This window comes from Phoenix dactylifera, chromosome 1 (assembly GCF_051530095.1).
Source record: "Phoenix dactylifera cultivar Ajwa chromosome 1, Ajwa_hap1_PhDact_Kaust_v1.1, whole genome shotgun sequence".
NCBI classification, from domain to species: Eukaryota; Viridiplantae; Streptophyta; class Magnoliopsida; order Arecales; family Arecaceae; genus Phoenix; species Phoenix dactylifera.
In genome coordinates, this window is record NC_143190.1 from 1076333 (window position 1) to 1099245 (window position 22913).

General features: G+C 37.1%; 1 protein-coding gene across 2 annotated transcripts; it reads left to right on the forward strand.

The window, feature by feature from the left end:
• On the forward strand, positions 1–19181 carry LOC103703670 (uncharacterized). Of its 2 annotated transcripts, XM_008786596.6 has the most exons (7): positions 1–345; positions 7718–7782; positions 11400–11443; positions 11645–13044; positions 13899–13988; positions 14081–14142; positions 18763–19181. In XM_008786596.6, the coding sequence occupies exons 1-7, from the start codon at positions 67–69 to the stop codon at positions 18866–18868; spliced, it is 2046 nt and encodes a 681-aa protein (XP_008784818.3). In that variant the 5' UTR covers positions 1–66; the 3' UTR covers positions 18869–19181. The 2 variants fall into 2 exon arrangements, with proteins under 2 accessions (XP_008784818.3, XP_038970502.1); XM_039114574.3 differs by lacking the exon at positions 7718–7782 and having other exon boundaries at positions 29–345.
• The last annotated feature ends 3732 nt before the right edge of the window (positions 19182–22913 follow it).

A 22913-nucleotide genomic window follows, 5' to 3' on the forward strand; every position in this document is an offset into this window, starting at 1 on the left:
AAGTGAAAAAAAACACCAAGACGACTCCATACATGGTCGCTGATCCCCTTCATTCCCCATCAAATCATGGTCGAAACCCACACCGCCGTCACGGTCCAGGAGGAAGGCATGGAGAGGAGGACGGATAAGCAGGCGAAGGAGGAGGAGAAGAAGAGGTCCTCGGAAACGCTAGCAGACGGCCCCGGAGTATCGGAAACCCTTGACCTCGATCGTGCGAGCAACGGGTGGGGCGACGCCCGCAAGGGGAAGGGGGGAGAAATCCTTCTCCGATCGATTGCCGCTTTTCTTGAGAGCAATGGGTTCTCCAAAACCCTCTCTGCCTTCCAGTCCGAAGCCCAGCTCGAGGTATTCCTCTTTCTGAGGATCCTTGATCATTCCCGTCTTCTGATTACCATGGAAAAAGATTTTCCTTTTTGGAAATTTATCATTTACTTACAGTAATAATTTGCTCTTTAGCTGATATTATTCGCTCTTTTTATTGATTTAAGGCTCAATGTAATGATTCTACATGGCAGTTGGTCTGCTAAAGATCTTGGTTTAGATGGATAGTTAATTTAGTTGCTTGCTATAACTGCTGGAGAGAACCATGGGGTGCATTGGCGAACCCTTGAGGCTCCATCAACTAATGGTTTATATGAGATGGATCGTAATATGTTCTTTTTTTTTAGAATTTGTAAAAATGTAAATTTATGGTTAATGTTATTAACCTGTGCTACTGTCGCAGTCCAGTGATTTGTGACAAGGATCGGAAAAATGATAGAAATGATAGAAAAATTATAATGCTGGCATGGTTGTGTATATATTGAACAATTGGAAATGAACAATTCTTACAAGACATTACAGTAGCTATGATAAGGGGATGAAAGGATAGTGAAATCATTATATGTTGAAATGCAAATTTTAAAGAACTGATCTGTATCGTGGAGGTTACAGCAATGCCACCTCCAGCAACATCCCCCCCCCCTCCTCTCTTCTTTTGTGTGTATGTGTGTCTGTCCCTTAAGGCATGTCAAGAACATTTCAGAGACATCAGGGTGTCTGTGAGTTGACATCCATGTGTCTTATGAAACAAGAAGAGCGGTAACTGGTTAGAATATCAGATATTGAAAAGCATTTAAGGGTTCATTTGGGTTTGAACCAACCAACCATGTTATATCTCCCAACAGCAAATGGTGTTGCTTTCTGAAAGGCATAGAAGATGTAAAATTGGAGGGTTCAGTGGAACTTGCCAGTCCTTAGTCATAATATTTTATGGATTGCAGAATCAATTTAGAAGGTGATTTCTGCTGCCCTGAGAGTGTGGAAATTGGGGTTGGCGGGCTCCCCTGATCCTTGCAAAATTCATCTTTGATGCCTTTCAACGATGGTTTGTTCACACATCCAACAAGCTTTAAGTCTACTTCATGATGGTATCAGATTGTCTCTAGAATACTTGTCGGAGTATATAGGAAAGTATTGAGGCACCTGTTTTCAACTATGAGATTTTCCACATATGATGGAGCATGTGTGTATATATTTTTTTCTTTTCACTTCTTATGGATGTATTGATGCTTACCACAATAATAAAGTCAGGATTTTTTTTCAAAAATGTTATTGACTTTTGAATAAAGTACTTGATGGTGTTGGTTGGGATGTTTTTTTTCAAGGCCTATTTGGTAGTGCTTTTGTTTTCAAAAAATCCAAGAGGGCAAAGGAACAAGCCGGAATTCCCTCTATGATGAAACCCTTTTGCGTTCTTGCAATTTTTGTAAAATCTTTAGAGATTTTGGGAGCAAAAACTTATTGATTTTAATATAAGAGTGAAACTAAAGCAAGGAATATCCAGAATTTTGTGCAAATGCTATTTTCCACATCTATCTCCATATCATATTTTAGTAATTGTATAGAAACAAAAACACAAAACAAGAATGATGCCAAACAAGCCCTAAATTTTTATATGTTGGATAAAGATGTATTTAATTAAAATAAAAAGCGGTCTCATGCCATCAAGTTTTTGATGGTGGATGGTTGTTTGATTATAAGAAGGGTATGAAGCAAAATGATCTGATCTTACTTCTTCTTTCAGTAAGGTTTATACTTCTCGTGACATTATTTATGAGGATTATGAACAAATGTTAAGTCAACACTCTAAGGTAGAATCAATTGATGTATCTATAATATTTATTTTAATTACAAATGCTTTTTAAGCTCAAAGGATACATCATAAGTTTTCTGGTCAACCTTGAGTATTTGACTTGGTTGGAGTAAGCCTTTTGCTATATGGTATGTGGTCAAGTCGAAGTTCCTAGGCATGAAGGTCAGCAGTTCAAGTGTAGTTAGCCAGGACCCAACTAGAAATCACCATTTGTATTTATGATAATTGTATATATAGTGTATAATGATTTTAGTTCATTTTGTATGAAAAACCCATGGTTTTATGGTAATGTCAAAGCGTGTTTGCAATAAAGAAGGTAGCCACCCTAAGACATTGTTCTATCTTTAATTAGCATTTTGTCCCATTAAGGCTGTTTTGATGCCGAATAACTCACCACCCCTTGAATAGATTTAACCATGTGTATTAGCCCCTGACTAGTGAATAAAGTTATTCATTGTTTGGTTGGTTTTCCCATGGTCCAGGGGATATAGTTGTAGAAAAAAGTGAAAAGGTAGAGAGAGAGAGAGAATGCTTTAGGTGTTAACTTTATTTCATTCCCTCCCTCCGAAATAAAGTTACCCAAGTTAACTACCTTTTTGAACCTTTAACTGAAAAAGTTATCCACCACTTTTTTGGATGGTGTTTGGCTAGTTATACAAATAATTCTCCCTTACCACTTAACCAATATCCAAACACAACCTAAGGGCGTTGACATTGACAACCTAAATCATGGCACTTCCTTTCTCTCCCTCTTTCTGCTTTTCCATGACAACATTTTAGGAGTCGCTTTGCCCTCCTATCATTCATTCTTTATCTTCCTTGCCATTCCATATGTTGGACTATAACCATTTGATAGTTTCTTTAGCTAGCATTCTACTAAATTTGTTAAGATGCAACTTTTACTCTTATCACAATATTCATTATGATGAGATGATGCAAGGGCTGCACGATCTTCCATGGAGCAAGTGACATTTGAAATGTCATGATATCGCATTAAGTCACAAGACGACTCTAGTTAGGTAGCAATAGCTGAAGATTAGGTGCTATCCTAAGTAAGTTAGCTTTTGTTCTCGTGGGTTTGGACGAGGAAGATTTAGTGCATCCAGCCTTGGTTGGAGCTCTATTGGCTCATTTCCATCCCTAGACTAGAGGTGGCCGCCATTACAAATATTTTCTTTGGTTTCCATTCAATTGTAACTTGGTAGTAGGGAAGAAAGGGTGCATGATCGTATCATACCTTTGAGAGGACCTTGCATATTAGAAAAAAACTGATATGCAGGACAAACTTACTCTAATGAAAGCTATCTTTGCAAATTCACAATAACATTGGTTTTAGACACCATCATTGTGGTGCTCCAAACATCTAGAGATTGTGAAGTGTGTTTCCCCATTTAATGGAAGGAAAGGATATGTAAGGAAAACATAAAGGTCTTGATTCAAGCTATGTTACTTGGGCAAGTTATTTTTAAGGTTTTTGGAAATGTTAGCACTTTTGGATTCTTGGGCACGGTAGGACATGACATGACACAACTGGACATTTCACTTTGAAGTGTCTTATTAGTATTGACCAAGGTTTGCCGTCTCGGTACCAAATCCTATACCGATGCCATATTAGCACAGTGTCAGTACGATACGATACGATTTTTTTTGGCATACTGAGTGTCGGTACGCCATCCGTACCGGATACTGATATCAAATCAGTACGGTACGGTACACTCGGTACCGTCTGATTCGGATCGGTATGGCATACCTTGACAAAAAGCATCGACGCTTGCCCTGTTTTTGAAGTGTCATGTAGTGAACTTTTGGCTTCAAGTATTGTGCACTTGGAAGTGAAGTGTCATTTTTTCTTTCAGTAAGAATTAAACAACTTGCAACCTCAAGGTTGTTCTATTATTTTGTTTGTTAGACAATATTTCTCTCCCCCTTTCCCCTTTTCAATTTCTCTTTTTGAACATGCATCAAAATGATGATTTAAATATTGTATATATATACGTACATATGTACGTATGTATCAAGGTTCACCGTACCGGTACCGGTGCCACACTAACATAGCATCGGTACGGTATGGTACGGAGTTTTTTTGGCGTACCAAAGGTCGGTACGCCATCCATATGGTACCGGTGCCAAACCGGTACGGTACGGTATGCCTGGTACCGTTTGGTACGCTATGACATACCATAACTATGTATGTATAAGTGTCTGTGCACTTGTGTTTTGTGGCCATGTGTCTAGATTTTCAGGGTCTGTCATTTGCAATACCTAAGTAGATTTTGACGCTTGGGACTAGTGCCAAGTCTCCAAGTAACACTAGATTTTTGAGGACCAAGAGAGTTTTTTTTTGCTGTAACTACTTGAGCCGGATGAGAGCAAAACCGGAAAAGGAGAATTAAGGATTAAGAGGTTGGGAGAGATGGATCTCTCCTAGGGGCTAAGTGTTGGAAATATGAAATGATGCATAAATTTGCTGGTATTTAGTATGTGTTATGTAGGATAATATTGTTGCATTCATTTGATGGTTATTTACCCTACATTCTTATGGGAAGATGCAGCTAAGGAATGGCTTTGTATCTATTCTCTTAGAACTTTTGAAGGCCTCTGCTGGTGTTTGCTTCTATACCTTTTGAAAGATATTGCCTCTAGATTCGTTCGATATTGTTTTAAAAAAAATGCTTTTGCCACTTTAAAGGCAAAAAAGCATTTCCAAGAAATAGAGTATTTGGTAAAACCATGGAATACTGTACCGCTCTAAATTGTCCGATTTGGGGCGTACTAAGCTGTACCGAGGCAGATTGGCATAATTTGCCTCTCAGTTCAAGAAACTGGCGAGGGAGTGGGAGAGAGAGGAAAAGAGAGCGAGAGAGAGGGAGAGGGAGGAAGGGAGAGAGAGAGGGAGGGAGGGAGGGAGAAGGAGGGGGGAGGCTGGAGGAGGCCCAAGGCTAGAAAAATATGAAAAGGCCCTTGTCCTCTGGGCCCTTGTTTCATTCAAAATAGGGGAGCCGAGGGCAGAACCCTTCTTCTGGCCCCTTCCCCCCTCTCTCTCTCTCTCCATCCCTTCCTCCTCCCTCTCTCTTTTCCTCTCTCTCCGTCTCTTTGTCCCCCTCCCTTGCTTGCTCTTCCTTTGTCGGTACATGCCGGAACGGAATAGCATGTTACCATACCACCGGCCAACCAGTACGAGTGCTGGTATTGGTAGTACATAGCTTGGGTAATACTATATATGAAAAATGCTTCTACAAGAAGAAAAACCAAAAAGTTGTTGGAGGAAAGGCCAGAAAATCAAGCTTCTGGTTTTTCCTAATTTTATAAAGCAGAAGCAACACCAAATATGCATTTTTTCTTCATATCTCTATGAATTGTTGGTTCTAAATTGTAATATCATAATAACATCTAGTCATATTCTTGGGATGTAATCAATGGTCTTAAATCGATAAGAATTTAGTTGTCACTGGCAGATTTGTTGATGATATATTGTGGAAAAAGTTTAGTGAACTTCGAGTTGTTAAAATTTTGTATTGTTTATTGAAAAATAACAGGTCAATTTTAAGGACAAAGTCTATTTTTATTCATTGTTTGAAGGGAAACTGATGCGAAAAAATAGTAAAAGAGCATTAAATGCGAAATGATGGTTAAGAAAAGTCCCCGATGCCAGAAATAGGAAATACAATCATGGAACAAACAAGTGTATAATAAAAAATGGATGCCAATGTATGTGGAAGCCATGGAGATACAACTAAGAAACTAGTTTTAGTAGCTTTCCACTAGTTTCTCTAACTAGGGCCTTGTGGTGAATGACATAAATTAACTTTATGGAAGTTGAAAGAAACTCTTTTCATATTGTTTGATCTCTTCCTCTGATATAACGAACAAAAGGCTTAATTCTTTATTTCTCACAACCATGGAGGTGGTTTTATCAAACTCATTAAAAGCAAATTTATGATCCAATACATTACCTCCTTGTTTTTTAGTATTCATCTAGGGTTTGTGATGTAGGATAACAGGTGGGTAGGGCTATTTTTGTGCGTGGATCTTGAAACAAAGGATTAGGGTTGTAGAGAAGAGGATTTTAGAGTTTTATGAGGAGGAAAAAGGCTTTTGAAGTTTCTTTCTAAGGTTAATAATGGATAGCAAGGATTTTGGTGGTGTTAAGGGATCAAGTACTGCAATCCAAATTTAATGAATACAAATATAGTCAGATTATATTTCAGCTAACAATTGCAGAAAATAGAAGCAGAAAGATATTATAATAAGGAAGAACAGAGAGGAAATAAAAAAGGTAAGGAGAAAGAATAAGACAAAGGGAAGGGGGAACCACCCAACCTTTCTTCTTTCTTCAATTAAACCAACTCAAAAGCTGCCCCTCAAAGACCAAGATTACAATCTTTAGATGGACTTGAAAGTCAAACCCTTAAAAACATTAAATGCTGACCCTTGAATAAAAAACAAATCCTAGCCATCAATTAAAACATAAATAACTAAAAGACGCAAAATCTCCTTATAAGTTGCTGCTACAATACCATGAACAGTCTTTGTTACAGTACAATGAGTGCTACCCGCTGCAGTAACAATCCAATTACTTGACATTAAAGTCTCTCTAACACAACTAGAACTCTTCATTGTGACATGGACTCTTGGGATCTTCAAACTAATGGAAGTATCGGCACTCTATGGAAATTAGATCTTCGATGCACATTGATCTCATGACCAAAACTCTGATACATGCTTTACTTACCAAGAGTAGGTCCAATGTGGGTATAGGGAAGCAAATCTTAAACAAATTTCATAAGAAAACAAATAAAGTATGGCAAGGATAAGTTTTTGAGGAGATTCTGAAGCAGTAGCACCACTCTATGTGGAAGATTCCAGCTAGTAAGATGTGGGCAACAACTGAAAAAAAAAAATGAAGCTCCCACATCATTTCGAAGTTTGGACCATAAATTGCATGGAGCAAGTGCTCTCTCTCTCTCTCCCCCCCTCACATTTGTTGTCAAACAGAAATTAACCCCCCTAGGCCCTACCACCTGTTCAGTCTTTGCCACCAATTGTTTCTTCTTTCTGGTTAGTGTTTTTTAATGCAATTTTTTTAAACAAACATTTTTGTTTCTGAAACTCATATCCTAGCAAACCCCAATGTGCCTGGGAAATAATTTTGGCTTTGTTATAACCTATAAAAACTGTGCACCCTTGTGCATCTTTGTTGAACCTAAATAGTTTTGCTTGCTTATTCGTGCACGCAAAGCCAATTACAGAAATGCTAAATTTACTTGTCATTTTATCAACCAGTTTACATGCACATTGTAAAGTATTACCTTTTATAACTTCATCACTTAACTATTTATTAAATAAATTAACTATTCAATCTTCAAGTTCATACTCACCACCTTATATTCTTAGGAAATAGTTTTCAGGTATGATTGCCTGGAATGCAAACAAATCTATTGCACATACATCATATGTTTTTTGCAGAGTTAGTATTTTGTAATATAAGTTTGTCATTGCATGCATCTTTTCAGCCACTTTGTTTGGTTTTGTTACATGTTATTACTTTTCTAAGTAGATGAAGCAATATGGTTTTTGGTGCAGATGGAGTGCTGGAAATCATCTGTTTTGAACTTTGATGATCTATTAACGAAGTGCTTGGAGCTAAGGTACTAAGAGAAAGATATCTTGTACTCATGCCTTCTTGTTAACTTTAGAGCTTCTCGAGAAAGTAAAACACTAGTCTATTTGAACAATAGTATTTCGTGTAAACAACTAAGAAGTTACAATTAGTTCTTCCAAAGAATCTGGAGTAAGCTGAAAGACAGGAAAAAGAAGATTTAAGTAACTATATAAGAAGATATTACTCTTTTTTGCAGGGAATGGCAGTAGAGGATTGAGAGGAGCTAAGTTGCATCAATTGTTGTTCATTCTGTGGTCTAAAATTTATACGACCAATTAAATGGGCGCTCAGCAGGCTTTCACTGCATTGAGAATAGATTGGATTATATCCACTTATATCCATATCAAAATTTAGCCAGATTCAAATAAGCATTTCTATGTTAGACTGGAATCAGATTTGGATTCATATATAGAAATTCAAGTTTCACAAATGCAGATGTTTTTTTTTTTTGGATTTGAATGTATCGACTTTGGTATAAAGAAAACTAAAGAAAAACCGTAGATCTCAAATGGTGAACAGTCAAACCCTTTCCTTTTTCCATTCCATCTCTTTTATCTCTATTCCTTCTATCCTAAGCGCCTTGGACCACTCCCTCTCCAATATTCTTGTTATCGCTCCTGTCCATCTTCAAGTGGTCTGCAACCTACCCACAGACCTGCCAACACCAAGTACTTTAAAGGCCTAAACTCTGTTTTTGTTTCTTCCCCATCTTCTTCTTCTAGCTCCTATTCCAACCCTATGAGACCATGGCCTGTGACATTTCCTTAGCAACTTCACTTTCTCCGCCAACAAGGCTCTTGAAAATGATGATTGTTAACCCGAATCGTGGTTGGCATCTCCGATGATCGCATTGAAGCTATGGTGTTCTACAATGGGTCCCAACTCATAGTCCATGACCCTCATCTTTTGTCAAAGCTAAAAGAACAATACCTTACCAGACATTCAAGGGGCAGGCACCTACCCTTGGATTGCTTACTCTTACCTTTAAGGACTCATTCGGTTCGCAGGAAAAAAAGAGGAAAAGTGTGGTCAACGGAAAAATAAAGAAATACGCCTTGTTTGGCTGGAGTTTTTAAAGAAGAGAGATGGAAAAGTAGCATTTTCTTGGTAAAGAAAAACCTATAGGAGACGTGGAAAAGCTACTTTTACACCGGTTGGAAATTGAGGTCCTTTTTTTTCCAAAAATATCCTTAAGCCATCAAAATCCATGGGTAAGGTCTTTTTCTTTATTAAGGGTATAATATGCATTTTATACAACTTTTTCAGAAAAGTAGATGCTCAACTAAGCCACTTTGGAATATTTTTCTAGGAAAAACATTCTAATGAGGAAAAATTTTTCTCACAAACCAAACGAGTCCTAAGAGAGAGAAGGGTGACATATTTTTCTACTTGGAGGCAATTCTTCATTTAGTCGAGGTTAAAAGTGCCATCGATTAGAGTAGGCCCTTTTAAGCTTGATTGCATAGTGAGGCCTTCAATGCTGTCCAATGGATTATCCTTGTTGGAGGACATGAAGGGACGTGGAATTGTAATGACCCTTCTAACATTGTTTTTCCTTTTCCCCTGTTTCTTTTCATGTGCGAGATAATTACGTAATCATCAATTCTTATAATTTTAGTACCTTTTTATAGTTATGTTGTATGAATGTCTTTTCCTTCTTCTTTTCTACATGGTGTTTAGGTATCAGTTTAATGCGATGGTCTTTGCATAACTATATGCTTCTTGTGTTATTTATTATTGCTCATTGTCTCAGTAATTCCTTGTCACTAAAACTCAGTTCATTTTCTTTAACATTGAAAAGCTATATGCAATAGGAGTTAAGGCTTTTGCATAGTTCAACATCTTCTGGCTCCTTGTCACTAAAACTCAGTTTATGTTCAACTTTTTAAACAAATATAGATGTGGAGCATTTGATTTTTTTTATATCCATTTTTTTTAAAAAAGCTGATATGCAGAAACATTCAAATGCGTGCTTAGAAAAAATAACATTGATATTACAAGTTATTTGAACTAACTTATTTGGTTTTGATGGATAAGATTTGGAAAAGATAGAATTCAAGAGTAACAAAGAGTGGTTGAGAGAGAAAGTATTATCCTTAAATTTGAATGGAATTCATATCCAGAGGGAGAACTTTGTATTTTTCTGATTTTACGCATTTACACAATCTATGTAACATATTAGATGATCATAGGGGTGGCAAATGATCTGAACAACTTGAGCTCGTCTTAAAAAGCTCGGTTCAAGCTTGATTCAAAACTGAATGAACCGAGCTTGAGCCAGTAATCTTGGATCGAAATTAATTTCAAACTGAACCAAAAGTAGACTCAGCTTGATGAGGCTCTACTTGATTAGGCTCGAAAATATATGTACACACAGACACATACATACATAAAGTTTAGATAGTAGTCGTAGATCCAACAGTCCACAGTATCAATGTTGTTTCAAGCTTGAATTTTTCTTAAATTTTTGAATCCCTTAAATGTTAACTTAATTTTTAACCAAGCTTGTATCAAGCTCCTGTTCAAGCTTGAGCTCGATTTTGGATTTTCAAGCTGATCAATAAGGCTCATGTTCGGCTTTGTTTGAAATTAAGCTCAAATCGAGCTCGAAATAATGGTAAACAAATCAATAATCTCAAATTTGAAACTCAAAATTAATTTCAAACCAAGCTTGATTAGATCCAGGCTTAATCAAGCTTGGCTCGTTTACGACCCTACATGAACATCAATAGTAACCTTTGCTAAGTTTTGGAAAATGGTCATCTCTGTGGACAACATATGTTGGAGCATGTGAGTTCTTTTTGAATGCCCATGTTCATATTAGCTTCAGTGCAATTAGCAATGGTTAAGTTTCATCTCTCTTGTAACATGGAACATGAACCAGCAATAAATCTTGCTTAGATTAAGAATATGGTCATATTTGTATGTGAAATAATGTCATCCTTCGTCCAAGGAAGAAAAGAACTCAACTCTCTAAGACAAGGTACGTCGTACTGGCTTGGACCGGACGGTACGGAGCATACCATACCGTATCGGTACCCAATTCAAGTGGCGTACCGGATAAAAAAATTTCGTACCGTACTGATACTGTGCTAGTGTGGCACTGGTACGGGGTCCGGTACCGAGACAGCGAATCTTGCTCTAGGCAATAAAAAAACTGAAAAGAATATCATTTTCTTTGGCATAAAGAGGCACTTCTAGTTCGCAGAACCAAAATATCAACTCTCTCCAATGTAATGTCCCCTTGTCTGAACTAATCATAGTATTGCTGAAAATGAGCAAACTCGTATTGCTTAGCTACCCACCAATCTAGGTTGTCTTAAATCTGTTGCTTAACCAGTGTTTGTTTAACCAGTCTTTGTTTTAGTCTTGCATTTTGGCATTTAAATTGACCAAAGCAACTAATTACTTTTGCTGAAGGGAAGGATTTAAAGCCAGCCATCTGGTCTTCCAGATTGTTTTATATATCATGCTGCAAGATGCTAAACTGGCACTCAACTTTTTTCATAGAAAAAAAGAAAAAGATCTTGCTTGATGTACTCTGGAGTTCTTTTACATATGCTTTTCATTCTCATAATCTTTGGAATATTCTACAATTTGCAGTAAGGGTCATGCAGAAGCTAGCATTGATTGGCTGAAAGAGGAAGGTATATCCTGCATTCTGATTCATGGTCCCTGTATTTGTAGTCGTTATCCTTTTTATTATGCATCACAACATTATTTGGTGTTACAATGATGTCGAACTAGGCACTTTGTTTGTGAAAAGGTTTGCTCTTTCTATGTGTTTGTTTTCTTTTCCCTTATGTTTCTTGGCTGTCAGTCTGACTCCGGATGTGTGAAACTTGCAGACTCAGAAAATGTTGGTATTTCTACAGAAGCAGAAACAAAAAATATTTATAATGCTGAACAACTACACAAGAAAAAGAGAAAGAAAAGTGATGGCATTGATAATGGCACAAAAGCTGAGATATCTAAAACTGGACTGGCAAACAGCTCTGATGGAATTGTTGGTACTGTGGAAAAGATATCAAACAAACAAGTGGATGAGTTACAGGTAAAATCTAAGGAGAAGAAAACAAAAAGGCTGACTTCTGAAGATTGCTTTGTTGGAAATACTCAAGTTTCTCAAGAGAAGACCCTGAAAGAGTCGACGAGTATGGATGATATAACTGACTTCAAGAAGTTGAAATCGGTTGATGGCTCATATGTTGAAACTAAAGATAAGAAAAGGAAAAAGAAATTGGCTTCTGACTCACTTGGTAAAAATGCTGAAAAGAATCAGTCGGAGGTTAGTCATGGGACACTTGAGAATAATGTTCATGAAAATCAGTTGCTAAAACCCCATGTAAATGAAAAAGAAAAGAGGAAGAAGAAGCACATGATGGACTCTGATTCTTGTAATGAAAAATCGAAGCCTAGCAACTATGGAAAATTTCAAGAGGTGATTAGAGATAAATTAGAGGAATTGAAGTGTTTAACCAATAAATCCACTGAATCAAATGCCAAACATAAAGATGGAAAGAAAAAGAAAACCAAAGAAATCTCTGATTCTCTTGCTAAAACAATTGGGCAATCAGACCTAGAAGCATCTCAGATTGTAACTAACAAGAAATCTAAGGACTCAAAATCTGCAGGTTGTGAGAACAGCACTGATTCTAAACTACTGGATTCTGTGACCAAGCATGCTGGTGTCAAGGAATCATTGGACCATAAAGATTCTGAATGTAAGAAGAAAAGGAAAGGCAAATCAATTTCTGAAAGTGCCATTGGCTCTGTTCAGGTAGATGGAAGATCATCTCATGAAGATCTAAGAAAATCAGATGCCAAGAAGGAAAATGTCCCTGTATCTGAAGATAATGTTGATAAAAATGAGAAGGAAAAATCCAAGAAAAGAAAAAGATTGGCCTGTGAAGAAGAAGGGGTACCGATGGACAAGGCATCCAAAATCAAACCTGAAGTTACTGAAGATTACATGGAAACAGAGACCCTCGAAAATTCTCGCAAGTCTTTGACAGAGTATGAGCACCCTGTTCCTGCTAAAAAGAGGAAAACAGAAGAAAACAAGGAGAATACTAAGCCTTCTGGTGAACAACTTGATGGTATTATCAAGTGTAAAGATAACCTTAGAACACATGATTCACGGAAGGAAGTAATAGGACATCAAGTGGTAAATGGAAATGGTGAAGAAGAAGCAATGGAAGGTGGCAACTCATCAAAATCAATAAAGAAAGAAAAGAATTCAGCAGAGGTGTGTGCATATGTTATTCGTCTTATTGCTTTATATAAGTTATTTCTCTGCATTTGTTGTAAAAATAAGGCTCTGGTATGCAGTTTTATCAGGAACTCACAAGTAAATAACCTCCAACCAAAAGCCTCTTAAAAAAACAATTATACTATCTGTGCATGCTGATGGGACATCTAGCTACTCTGTGCTTTTAATGTGATTTATTATCAATTTAGTGCTTGTTAATTCATATGGACTTGTTGAGATGTCGTGGAGCTTTGGTTGTAGGTTGGATATAAGTACATAATCTTTTAAGCTAGACGGACAATTATTACCCTAAGAAAAAAAGTGAAACCTTGCTTACAGATTTTTCTACTGATATATTATGGTTGAATCCCTTTGTCAAATTTTCATGGCTTGCATTCTTACATCTACCTTTTGTATTTGGGGAGTCGAGTAGGGCAAACCAATGCAAAAAAGGCTTCCAAATGGTTCAATCCCCCATTACCCCACCCACCGCTGTCCCCCCTTGCTGTTTTGTGGTTATGTCAATGGTCTTCTAAAATGCCCAACTAGAAGCTACATCAATGTAAACCCAAGATAATTACTCTGAGTAGGTCAGATCTAAAATCCAATAACTCATACCTGACTGAATGGACTGAAGTCACCTACTTACCACTTGGTGTTTTTACTATTTTTGTTATCTTTTTTGTTTACAATATAAGAAATTGATTTCAGAAAATTGTTATCAGTAAATTCTCAAAACTTGTTGTAATCAGTAAATTCTCAAAACTTGTTGTAATCAGTAAATTCTCATATCCTGAAACTTCTCGCTAAAGAAACTATTCAGGTTATTTAAGTTGTTGCTACATTTGCAGCCAAAATCTGTCAATGCATTTCGAAGGGTGGTGGTGGATGAAGTTCAATTTTCTGATAAGAGACTTCAAGATAATTCTTATTGGGCTAAGGTAATCTCCTTTTTTATGTTTTAATCAAAATTCTGTCAGCAACTACTAGGTCTAGCATATGCCTAACTTTCCCCACTGGCATCATTCGGCAGGATGGTGCAGAAAATGGATATGGTGCAAAGGCACAAAATATTCTTGGTCAAGTCAGAGGAAGGTATGTGTTTATGCTCTTCCTTAAAATCCCATCTTAGATTTTAGGAATTGTTTATTTTGCCAGGCTGCCTATATATGTAATCCAGGACATTAGTTCTTTAGCCCATTAAAAGATAGAATAATTTTTAACCCAGCATGTTCTTTTAGTCTTTAGATTTCATTGAAGCTATCATTAATACATTCAAGTGGATGAGAAGTATTTGTTTTCACATTTAGAGGCTTGATTCACATTGCTGGTGAGTCATTAGAACAAATATCTCACTTCTTCATGATGAGCGAGCTTTCACTCATAAAATAATTGGTCAATTTTTTTGATAAATCCTGAATCATAGATTGCAAAGTTATTTAAGGTTTCTTCCTATCATAATTTATAACATTCAATTAGTTAGCAGGTTATCCCTTGGACTGAATACAGCTTGAAAATGAACTCTGAAGGGGTCATATTAGTTCTCCTTAAAATTAGATACTCTGCATATATAAAGCTTATGTCATGATGGCTTTTAGGCTAATCTTTATTTCTTGTTCTGTTTCATTCCTGTAATCTCCTTTAGTTATGACACAAGTAAGTTGTGTCTATAATAGCAGCTGTTATGATGATTACTATGGCTTCTGGTTATATATTATGTATGTACTATGAGAATTTACATAAAGCCATCATTTAGCTGTTATTTTGTTATAATGGATGCTAGGTATTATTTTGGCTGTTTATCAGACTAAAATGTTTTTTTAATATTAATATTTTTTTTATAAATACACAGAAATGTTGATAAAAAAATGATACAAATAGGTCAGCCGATAGAAGGCAAGAGGGGAAAGAAGAAAGAAAAATGGGCGCCCATCTCCCTCGGTCATACTGATACCCTGTCCACCACATATTCCTCTCTCCTAGGGTGGCCATGTTCGAGGGGTACTTGATTCTTTCGAGACAAATATTATTTGGTTAGAAAATAGTTAGAGTTTATATATGAATCCTTTGGACCTACATGGATAAGTGGATGAAGAAAGGGAATGAATTTGAAATTTATTCTCCTTCATGGAGCCATGGGTGTTCTTATTCTCTCTTCTCCCTAAATGCGTAATATCACTCTTCTTCCCCTCTTTCATTTCTCCTTTGCTTCTACCCTCCATAATTTTGAAAGGAAGTTGCTGCCGTTTGGTCTGATCCAAAATCAAACCAGTCCTGTAGCCTAAATCCATCTCCAGTCTACAGAGAGACTGCATCTAAGTGATCGCATTGAAAGCCTAGTGTTAACAGACTGGGAACCAGGCAGTTTATGAGACTTGTTTTCTTTTCATGGACAGGATGTGAAAAACAAAAACTACTAAATGTGGAAGATGTTTTCTTTTTGCCAGTTAGCAAAGATCAATATTTTAATTTCTTTCTAGCATGAGTCTTGGTGACAATACATAATGGCCTATACTGTGTGGTACATATTTTGCTGGACAAGGTATGGTGCACAGGTACAATTCTGTTATCTGCCAGTCTGTGCGGCATGGAACCCAGTTCCTTTGAAATGGGCTTTGACGCATGAATGGCACAGCACTTCATGCTATATGTACTTTTCTGTTCTATGGGATGATTGGCATGGTTACATCATCTTATACTTGAATCTTTGCTTTCTAATAATCATTTCCTTCCACCTGGAGTTCGGGAGTGGTTGACAAACCACATGTTGCATTAGTAGTTGGGATCTTTTTTTTGTGTGTATTCGGTGTGTGTTGGTGGGGAAAATGTGTGGGATAAGTTGGTGTATATAATGAGTATGGGTTTCATGCAACTTGCTGGACTATGTTGGATGTTTAGCTATGTAAGTTAAACCTGATTTTGGGTGGGTCACAAGTTACTGAGACCTACTTAAACTTCTGATCACCATTTGTGGGCCATTTTTGGGTTTGTCAGCATATGAAAAATTGATATAAAAAAATAAAAATTTAACCATTTGTATGTAAAAGATAAAGTTGTTGGCTGCCTTTGTTTACATTCCACTTTGGGCAATTCATACTCATTTTATGATTTAAATTCAAAATTAACTTATACACTCGCAAAAGTGAAATTTAGCTGTATTTAGAACCTTAAGACAATAATTTATGTCCACCCAATTTTCTATAATCAAGTAGAGAGGGAAAAGAACTTGTTCAATAGATAAATTGACAAAGCAGACTCTTGAGGTTAGTTCGTATGTGATGGTGAATAGAAAATGTATGGCTCAGCCTCCATTTTTTATATTTTTCGGAATATTTATTTAGGTAGTTTATTGAATTGGTTTTAGAGTCCTATTTTAAGTAAAATTGATGAAAAAAGTCTTATCTTAGGTGTGTGTTGAGTTGGACAAGTCATGAAATCATTAGGATTTGATTTTTGGCTCTTTTCGGCGTCTTTCTACATAGGTTTACGTGCTATTTCTAATTTTGTTTTTTAGAAAATATTTTGGGTATTAGTTACCTGCCTATCAAGAGTCCTAGTTTGCTTGGAAAGCAAACCATGCAAAGTTTATAAAAGGGTCTATTAGGTTGAATGAAAAAGCACTCTAGTTGATTTGTTTTGAATGAATGAAAGGCTTTCTTCGTGTTGACCTCTCTTATCTTTCTCTCTTTCTATCCCTTTTCTCTATTTCTTTCTTTTTCTTCTTCTTCTTCTCTTACTACTTCACTTTATTTCTTCCCTGCTTTCTATTACTCTTAATTCTGTTGCTATTCTTCTTCACTGGATTGTTGGTGTTGCAAACTGATTTTCTACAGGATATTGAAAATGATTTGTGCTGCAATTGGCTTTAAAACTATTTTAACCCCTTACTGTCCTAGATCAATTTGGTACCGGAGCTAAGGGGTCCTCCGTTCTTCTAGTTTTTCTTGATTCCTTTCTATTCTCTTTGTTCCTTTCCCTGTCATAATGTTATCAAATAGGGAGTTGAATTTGAGAGTTGACGTTCTTCATGAGAATGTGAAATATGTCAAGATCTTTTGCTACATGGATGATAGGATGAAATCTATCAGCAATGATTTGATGTCGATGACTACTACAGTGCAAAAAATTATAGTGGCTTTATGTGTTGAAAGGGTCTCTGAGGATGAACTACAGATCAAGAGTCGGAAGAACAAAAAAGCTAAAGAATCACTTCATGAAGAGCTTATGTTCAAAGCTTCTCAATGTGAACAACATATGATAAAGTTCCATTATACAAAGATGCTGCAATTGAAGATCTATTGATTGAGGATGTTGTAGATGATGATCTGTTATGTATCTTGAAGGTAGAAGATTTTCTACACCTCAATTCTTGGTGCAGAGCTGAGGGCATGGGCTGGCCTGAGCCACGCTCGGCGGGTGCTTCAGGCCGACTCAGTTATTCTTGAGGGCGACTCAACCAATGTGGTCAGCTGGATTCAGTGTGGCTCTAGCTGTGTTAGTGGGGGCCACCCTCTGTTTCGGAATATTTGGGCTATGATGAGCGATGGAGTGGCCTTCCAGGCCAAGCATATATTCAAAAAGACAAACGAGGCCACGGATTGGGTGGCTTCTTGCATGGCCAATCACTCTGGAGGCACTTTGTGAGTTGGGGTGGAGCTGCCTCGAGCGCTCTGGGACCTTTTATTTTCTGACTTTATTGGATGTATCCATACCAAATATGTTTACCCGTCTTAGCAAAAAAGAAAAAAAGGTAGAAGATCACAATGATGAAAATTTTTATAAGGAGCACTTGTGGGAAGATCAAGTCGCAGCCCTAAAGGCAATGACAGAGCTTCAGCAATGTGAAGACCCATTCTTGACTGATTTGTTGGATTCAATGAAGATCACTATCTGAAGTATGATCCAAAGGTTGTTGATTGTCAATGGACATCAGACCAATCAACCAATGGTACTATTTTTAGTGAAATTGGTAACCAAAGAATCTTACATTAGGTGTTTGTTGGGTTAGACAAGTCATGAAATCATTAGGATTTGATTTTTGATTGCTTTAGGTGTCTTACGTGCTATTCTGAATATTTTTTAAGAAATATTTTGGGAATTAGTTACTTGCCTATCAAGAATCCTGGTTTAATTGGAAAGCAAGTCATGTAAAGTCTATAGAAGGGTCTATTAGGGTTAAATGAGAAAGTATTTTACATGATTTGTTCTTAACGAATGAAAGGATTTCTCTAGGTCATGTTTGGCCTTTCTTATCCTATCCCTATTCTCCTCTATTTCTTTCTTTTTTTCTTCTGCAATTACTTCACTTTATTTCTTCGCTACTTTCTATTGTTCTCTCCTATTTCTTCTGCTACTCTTCTTCTTCACTGGATTACTGGCATCGCAAATTAATTTTCTTCAAGATATTAAATCAGATCTATGCTGGAATTAGCTGTAAACTATTTTAACTCCGTGCTTTTTATCAATATGGTTAATTTGAATCTTAGAGTTTCAGCCATGGTCATTAATTGATGTGTTCTGATCCAGTTGTTGGTTTTTATGAAGAAGTATTGGAAAAAGTTCAGAACCATGCTAGGATTTCCTCCATTTGATCTGCATATATTTTGATAGCATTTCCTTTCATGTATTTTTTGAGCCAGTTCCCTATTTGGGCAGAAATGATTATACCTGGTAACATACAAATGTTAATTTATCATTTTTTTAATGTTATTACAGGGACTTCAGACATGAAAAGACCAAGAAGAAGCGTGGAACTTATAAGGGAGGACAGATCGATCAACAGTCACGTTCTATAAAATTCAACCATTCAGATGAGGAATGAACTGATGCCTGTGAAACAACCGCATCTTAAAGTGCCTTCTGCATTTGATAGTCATTTGTCAAGCTGTGTTCCAATTGCTGTTCTGGGAGGTGCCGAACATTGTTGCCGTTGTTGCGAAATGGTCTCCTAATTTTGATATTCTGTTTCTTCTAGTAGATTATGCAAAACATCCAGTGTTTCCAAGCATCAAATATTTTCCAAAATTTTGACCTTAAAAAAATTTGCCACCTGTTGTAAGCGGCGATACATATTTTGTGCATATCATCTGCAATTGATAAACAAGAAGGTGAGAGTATTTGGTTTGTGAACTTTATCTTGATCTCATTATATGCCAGCATAATGGCTGTGTGATGGTGCATGCTCTTTAAATAACTAAATTTTGGATGGTTCAGATAGAAAGGTCTTCACATTGCATAAGATTACTTCTACCTTATCAACCTAAACGCATAAGACCTTCATTTACATCTTTGGAAAAAGGACTTGTGACATCATCAATGGTGCAGCATGCCTTGTCTTTTAGGATTATCTCTTTGAATCTTGTGTGTTGTATGCTGCTTAAAAGACACATCACTAGTCGAAGGTTGTATTTACCCATAGATATATCTCTAGTTCTGTTATTTTGTGATTTTTCATCAAGTTAGTTTAGATTTTCCCTCTTCTGTCCCTTCCATTCTCATTAAGTTATTCTTCTGTTATTTGGAGTTTATTTTTGATGTTTCTTTGTCACTTGCATGTAAACCTCAGTATATTTCATAGGTAGTCCTGCTTGTTTCTTAAAGACCAGCAAGAAATGATGACAATGTAAATGCAGGGAGTGAAATGGAGATTAGAACCCTAGAAACTCAGGACTTCAAAACCGAGCAGAGAAGTCCTTGTGTAGTAGAATTTCTTTTCCAACTAGATGATCCTGGCGACCATTCACCATCATTCCTGCAATTCACTGCTTTTCGGTTGATGTAGCTCTCAAGGACTTCACTGATCATCTCACCTGTCTTGGTGAGGAAGGGACCTGCCCACTCCCGCGTAGCAGCCTCCACTGGGCCTCCGTCCCACCAGAAGAATATTTGATGCGGGCAAACTCTGTTTTATTTATACCCTCCCCATCCGAAAGTGAGTACGTTATACCTGGCACCATCAAGCTATAGATGGCAGGAAAGTATAACCGCCAACGAGCCATTCGGGCATGGGGCATCCAGTCTCCGAGTTTCGAATTTGAGCCGCTCGGGCGAAATTATCGCTTCCTTACCACCAGGCAACCACCTTGGTGGCTATACTGATTGTTGTTATTAAGTAATAGGGTAAAAATAGCAGCAAGCCATTGTTTATGAAATAAAAATTATTTTCTCCAACTAATAAAGATATTTGAATATAAAAAATTATTTTTTAAATGATTAAAAAGTTTAAATGTCTGACAATCACCATTATTTGAATGCAATGGCTTTCATAACAAAATAATGGTTAGATAATAATTGTTGTATAAACTAAAGACAAAATGATGGAAAACTGATCTAGTTTGTACAAGAAGATCTGAAGGATTGTTGCAGAAGGGGTACTTTATTTTTATTTTGTGTTAAAGTATATAGGATAAAGGAGAAAAGGAGCTAAAATAATAAAAACGGATTTTATCGAAAAGAAAAATTTAAAATTACATTGAAGATAGTTTTATGAGAAGGGCAGAGCTTAAGGTAGCATAGGAGGGTATCATTTATGCGAGTCGGGTGCTGAGAGCTGAATGTATCTTTCTAAAAGAGGACTCAGCGACGATGATCGACTAGATAGGAATGAGGGGCGGTGGGAGGATGGAAACCCTCTGCTCTGTGATATCCGATGGATGGTGGGGACTGTAGCGTCTTTCGGACTATGCATGTGTACCGGAAAGCGAACAAGGCCGCTGACTGGATTGTCATCTATGCTGCTCAGCACTCCAGAGATGTATTCTAGCCACACCAGGGGTCGCCCTTCCATTGCTTTGTCATTTTCTCTCTTGATTCTGTTAGCTACGCGGACGTCATAGTAACATGAGCAGCTGTTATACCAAAAAAAAAAAAAAGCCTGGCAAGTGAGGATTCACAAAGACGATACCAAATTGCTGCAACTTACGACAACAGGTGATGACCATACTGTAAATATGAAGTCCCAACAATCGATATTTACAATGTAACATGAGGCCTCCAAAATCATTATAGCTATCCTTATTTTAAACATAGACGCAGTACCACTTTTGGTTGCTACATGTCTCTTGTTTCTCCCTAAAATGCAGAGAGAGAGAGAGAGAGAGAGAGAGAGAGAGAGGAGAAGAAGAAGAAGAAGAAGAAGAAGAAGAAGAAGAAAAGAGAGAGAAGAATTAACTAAAGTAGATGCAGTGAGTAGATACGCACACGAGCTTTGTAATGTCTCACAAATTGTGCACAACTACTCCAACCGGCTTCTGTCTGAACATGCTGCATCCGAGTATGACCACTCTCTTAAACCATGCATTTTGGAAGAACCCGGCAAGTGACCTGAAATCCATCCGGCCACAATCACCTCTCAAGTCTGTTTGTTTCATGCATAAGTTTATTGAAGAAATGATTAAAGAGGAATAAGTAGCTCAATTGTTTTTTCTTTGTTTTAAATCTTGTGGAGATTTCCAAAGCCACCAACTTGCCAGGCTAATAATGTCTAATAATGGTTATGCAAGAGATATAAATCGAAAACTCTCTCCTTCAACAGAGTTCCGGAGATTAGAGGTACTCCAGGAATTAAGAGTGATGCTTCAGTTATGTAACCATCCTCCAAACAACAGACGGTGGAAAGCTTCCAACAAAACTACTCATCATCGGGGATTTGTTTGGTTCATAGAATTTTTTTATTATTATAATATTTTTTCTGACAAGCTGATGCCTGAATATATGATACATAAAAAAGTAAATTTTGCATGTTTGGTTGATCATAAGAAAGTAACATATTTCAAAATGGCTTATGTTTGCTTGAATCTCTATTTTTTAAAAAAAAATTATGTAAAATACCTGTTACACCTTTAATAAACAGAAAAAATTAAATTTCATTCTATTTAAAAGCTTGGGGGTATTTTTGGAAACAAAAAATTATCCAAATTTCCAATTAGCAAAAAATGCCTTTTCATATCTTATATAAATTTTTCTTTCTTATAAAATATAAAAAAATATTTTCCCATTTTAAAAAAAATAATCAAAAGAAATATGAAATTTTTTATTTTTTTTATTTACCATGCTCTCTCCGTAAACCCAACAAGTTGCGTATGCACTGTTCGGCTTTCAAGTCAAAGTCACCCGTGAGCGCCACGCTAAAAATGCACTGTTCACCTCATAATTCACCTTTATAGCTACAACCATGGCCCTCAAAATTGAGAGACGATTAGGTTTTCAAAAGCGACGGGGAAAAGCGAGCATCAATGCCAATTCCATTTTCCGGATCCACCTTGGAGAACGCTAGAGACGGGAGAGCTGAGGAAATACCAGATCTGGAGGCCGCCGGGCCCGACCAAAGATTCGACAGCGACCGCAAATCTCCAAAAAGTTGATGGGGGGAGAGAGGAGATGCCGCCAGATCCAGTACTAAATCGAGAGGGTGGTTGGCGCAGTCGCCGCGGTCAACCGATCACATGGTCGGCAGCCGGTGGGCTCGGCACGGACGGTCGATTGAGGATGACAATTCGACACCACTAAAGCCGTGCAGCTTTGGACCGGTCGTTTAAGCCTGGAAAAGGACGCATACGAATGGATCCATAATCCAGATGGCAGTGGGAAAGGTCTCCATCTCCCAGACTGGAAATTAGAGGCGGCCACCTACTGTGGTTGATCTGAAAAAGTTGCCCCGTTTAAAAAGCCGCGACCCACAGATAGGATGATATTTTTGACTGCAAATGTTTCCATGTGGGTTTGATCTGGTGCAGGTGCCAGTTTTAATGAATGTAAACTGTTGAAATATATATATTTACATGACGAAATTTGATAACGCCAACTAAAGTTGGTACAACTAATTACAAATCTATCAGGTAAATATGGCACAGTCAATCACAAATTAA

Excerpts from the sequence above, each read along its gene's own strand:
- LOC103703670 (XM_008786596.6), top strand. The coding sequence starts at position 67 with ATGGTCGAAACCCACACCGCCGTCACGGTCCAGGAGGAAGGCATGGAG. Across the intron at positions 11,444-11,644 it reads TGATTGGCTGAAAGAGGAAG|ACTCAGAAAATGTTGGTATT; the intron begins GTATATCCTGCA and ends TGAAACTTGCAG. Across the intron at positions 13,989-14,080 it reads ATAATTCTTATTGGGCTAAG|GATGGTGCAGAAAATGGATA; the intron begins GTAATCTCCTTT and ends ATCATTCGGCAG.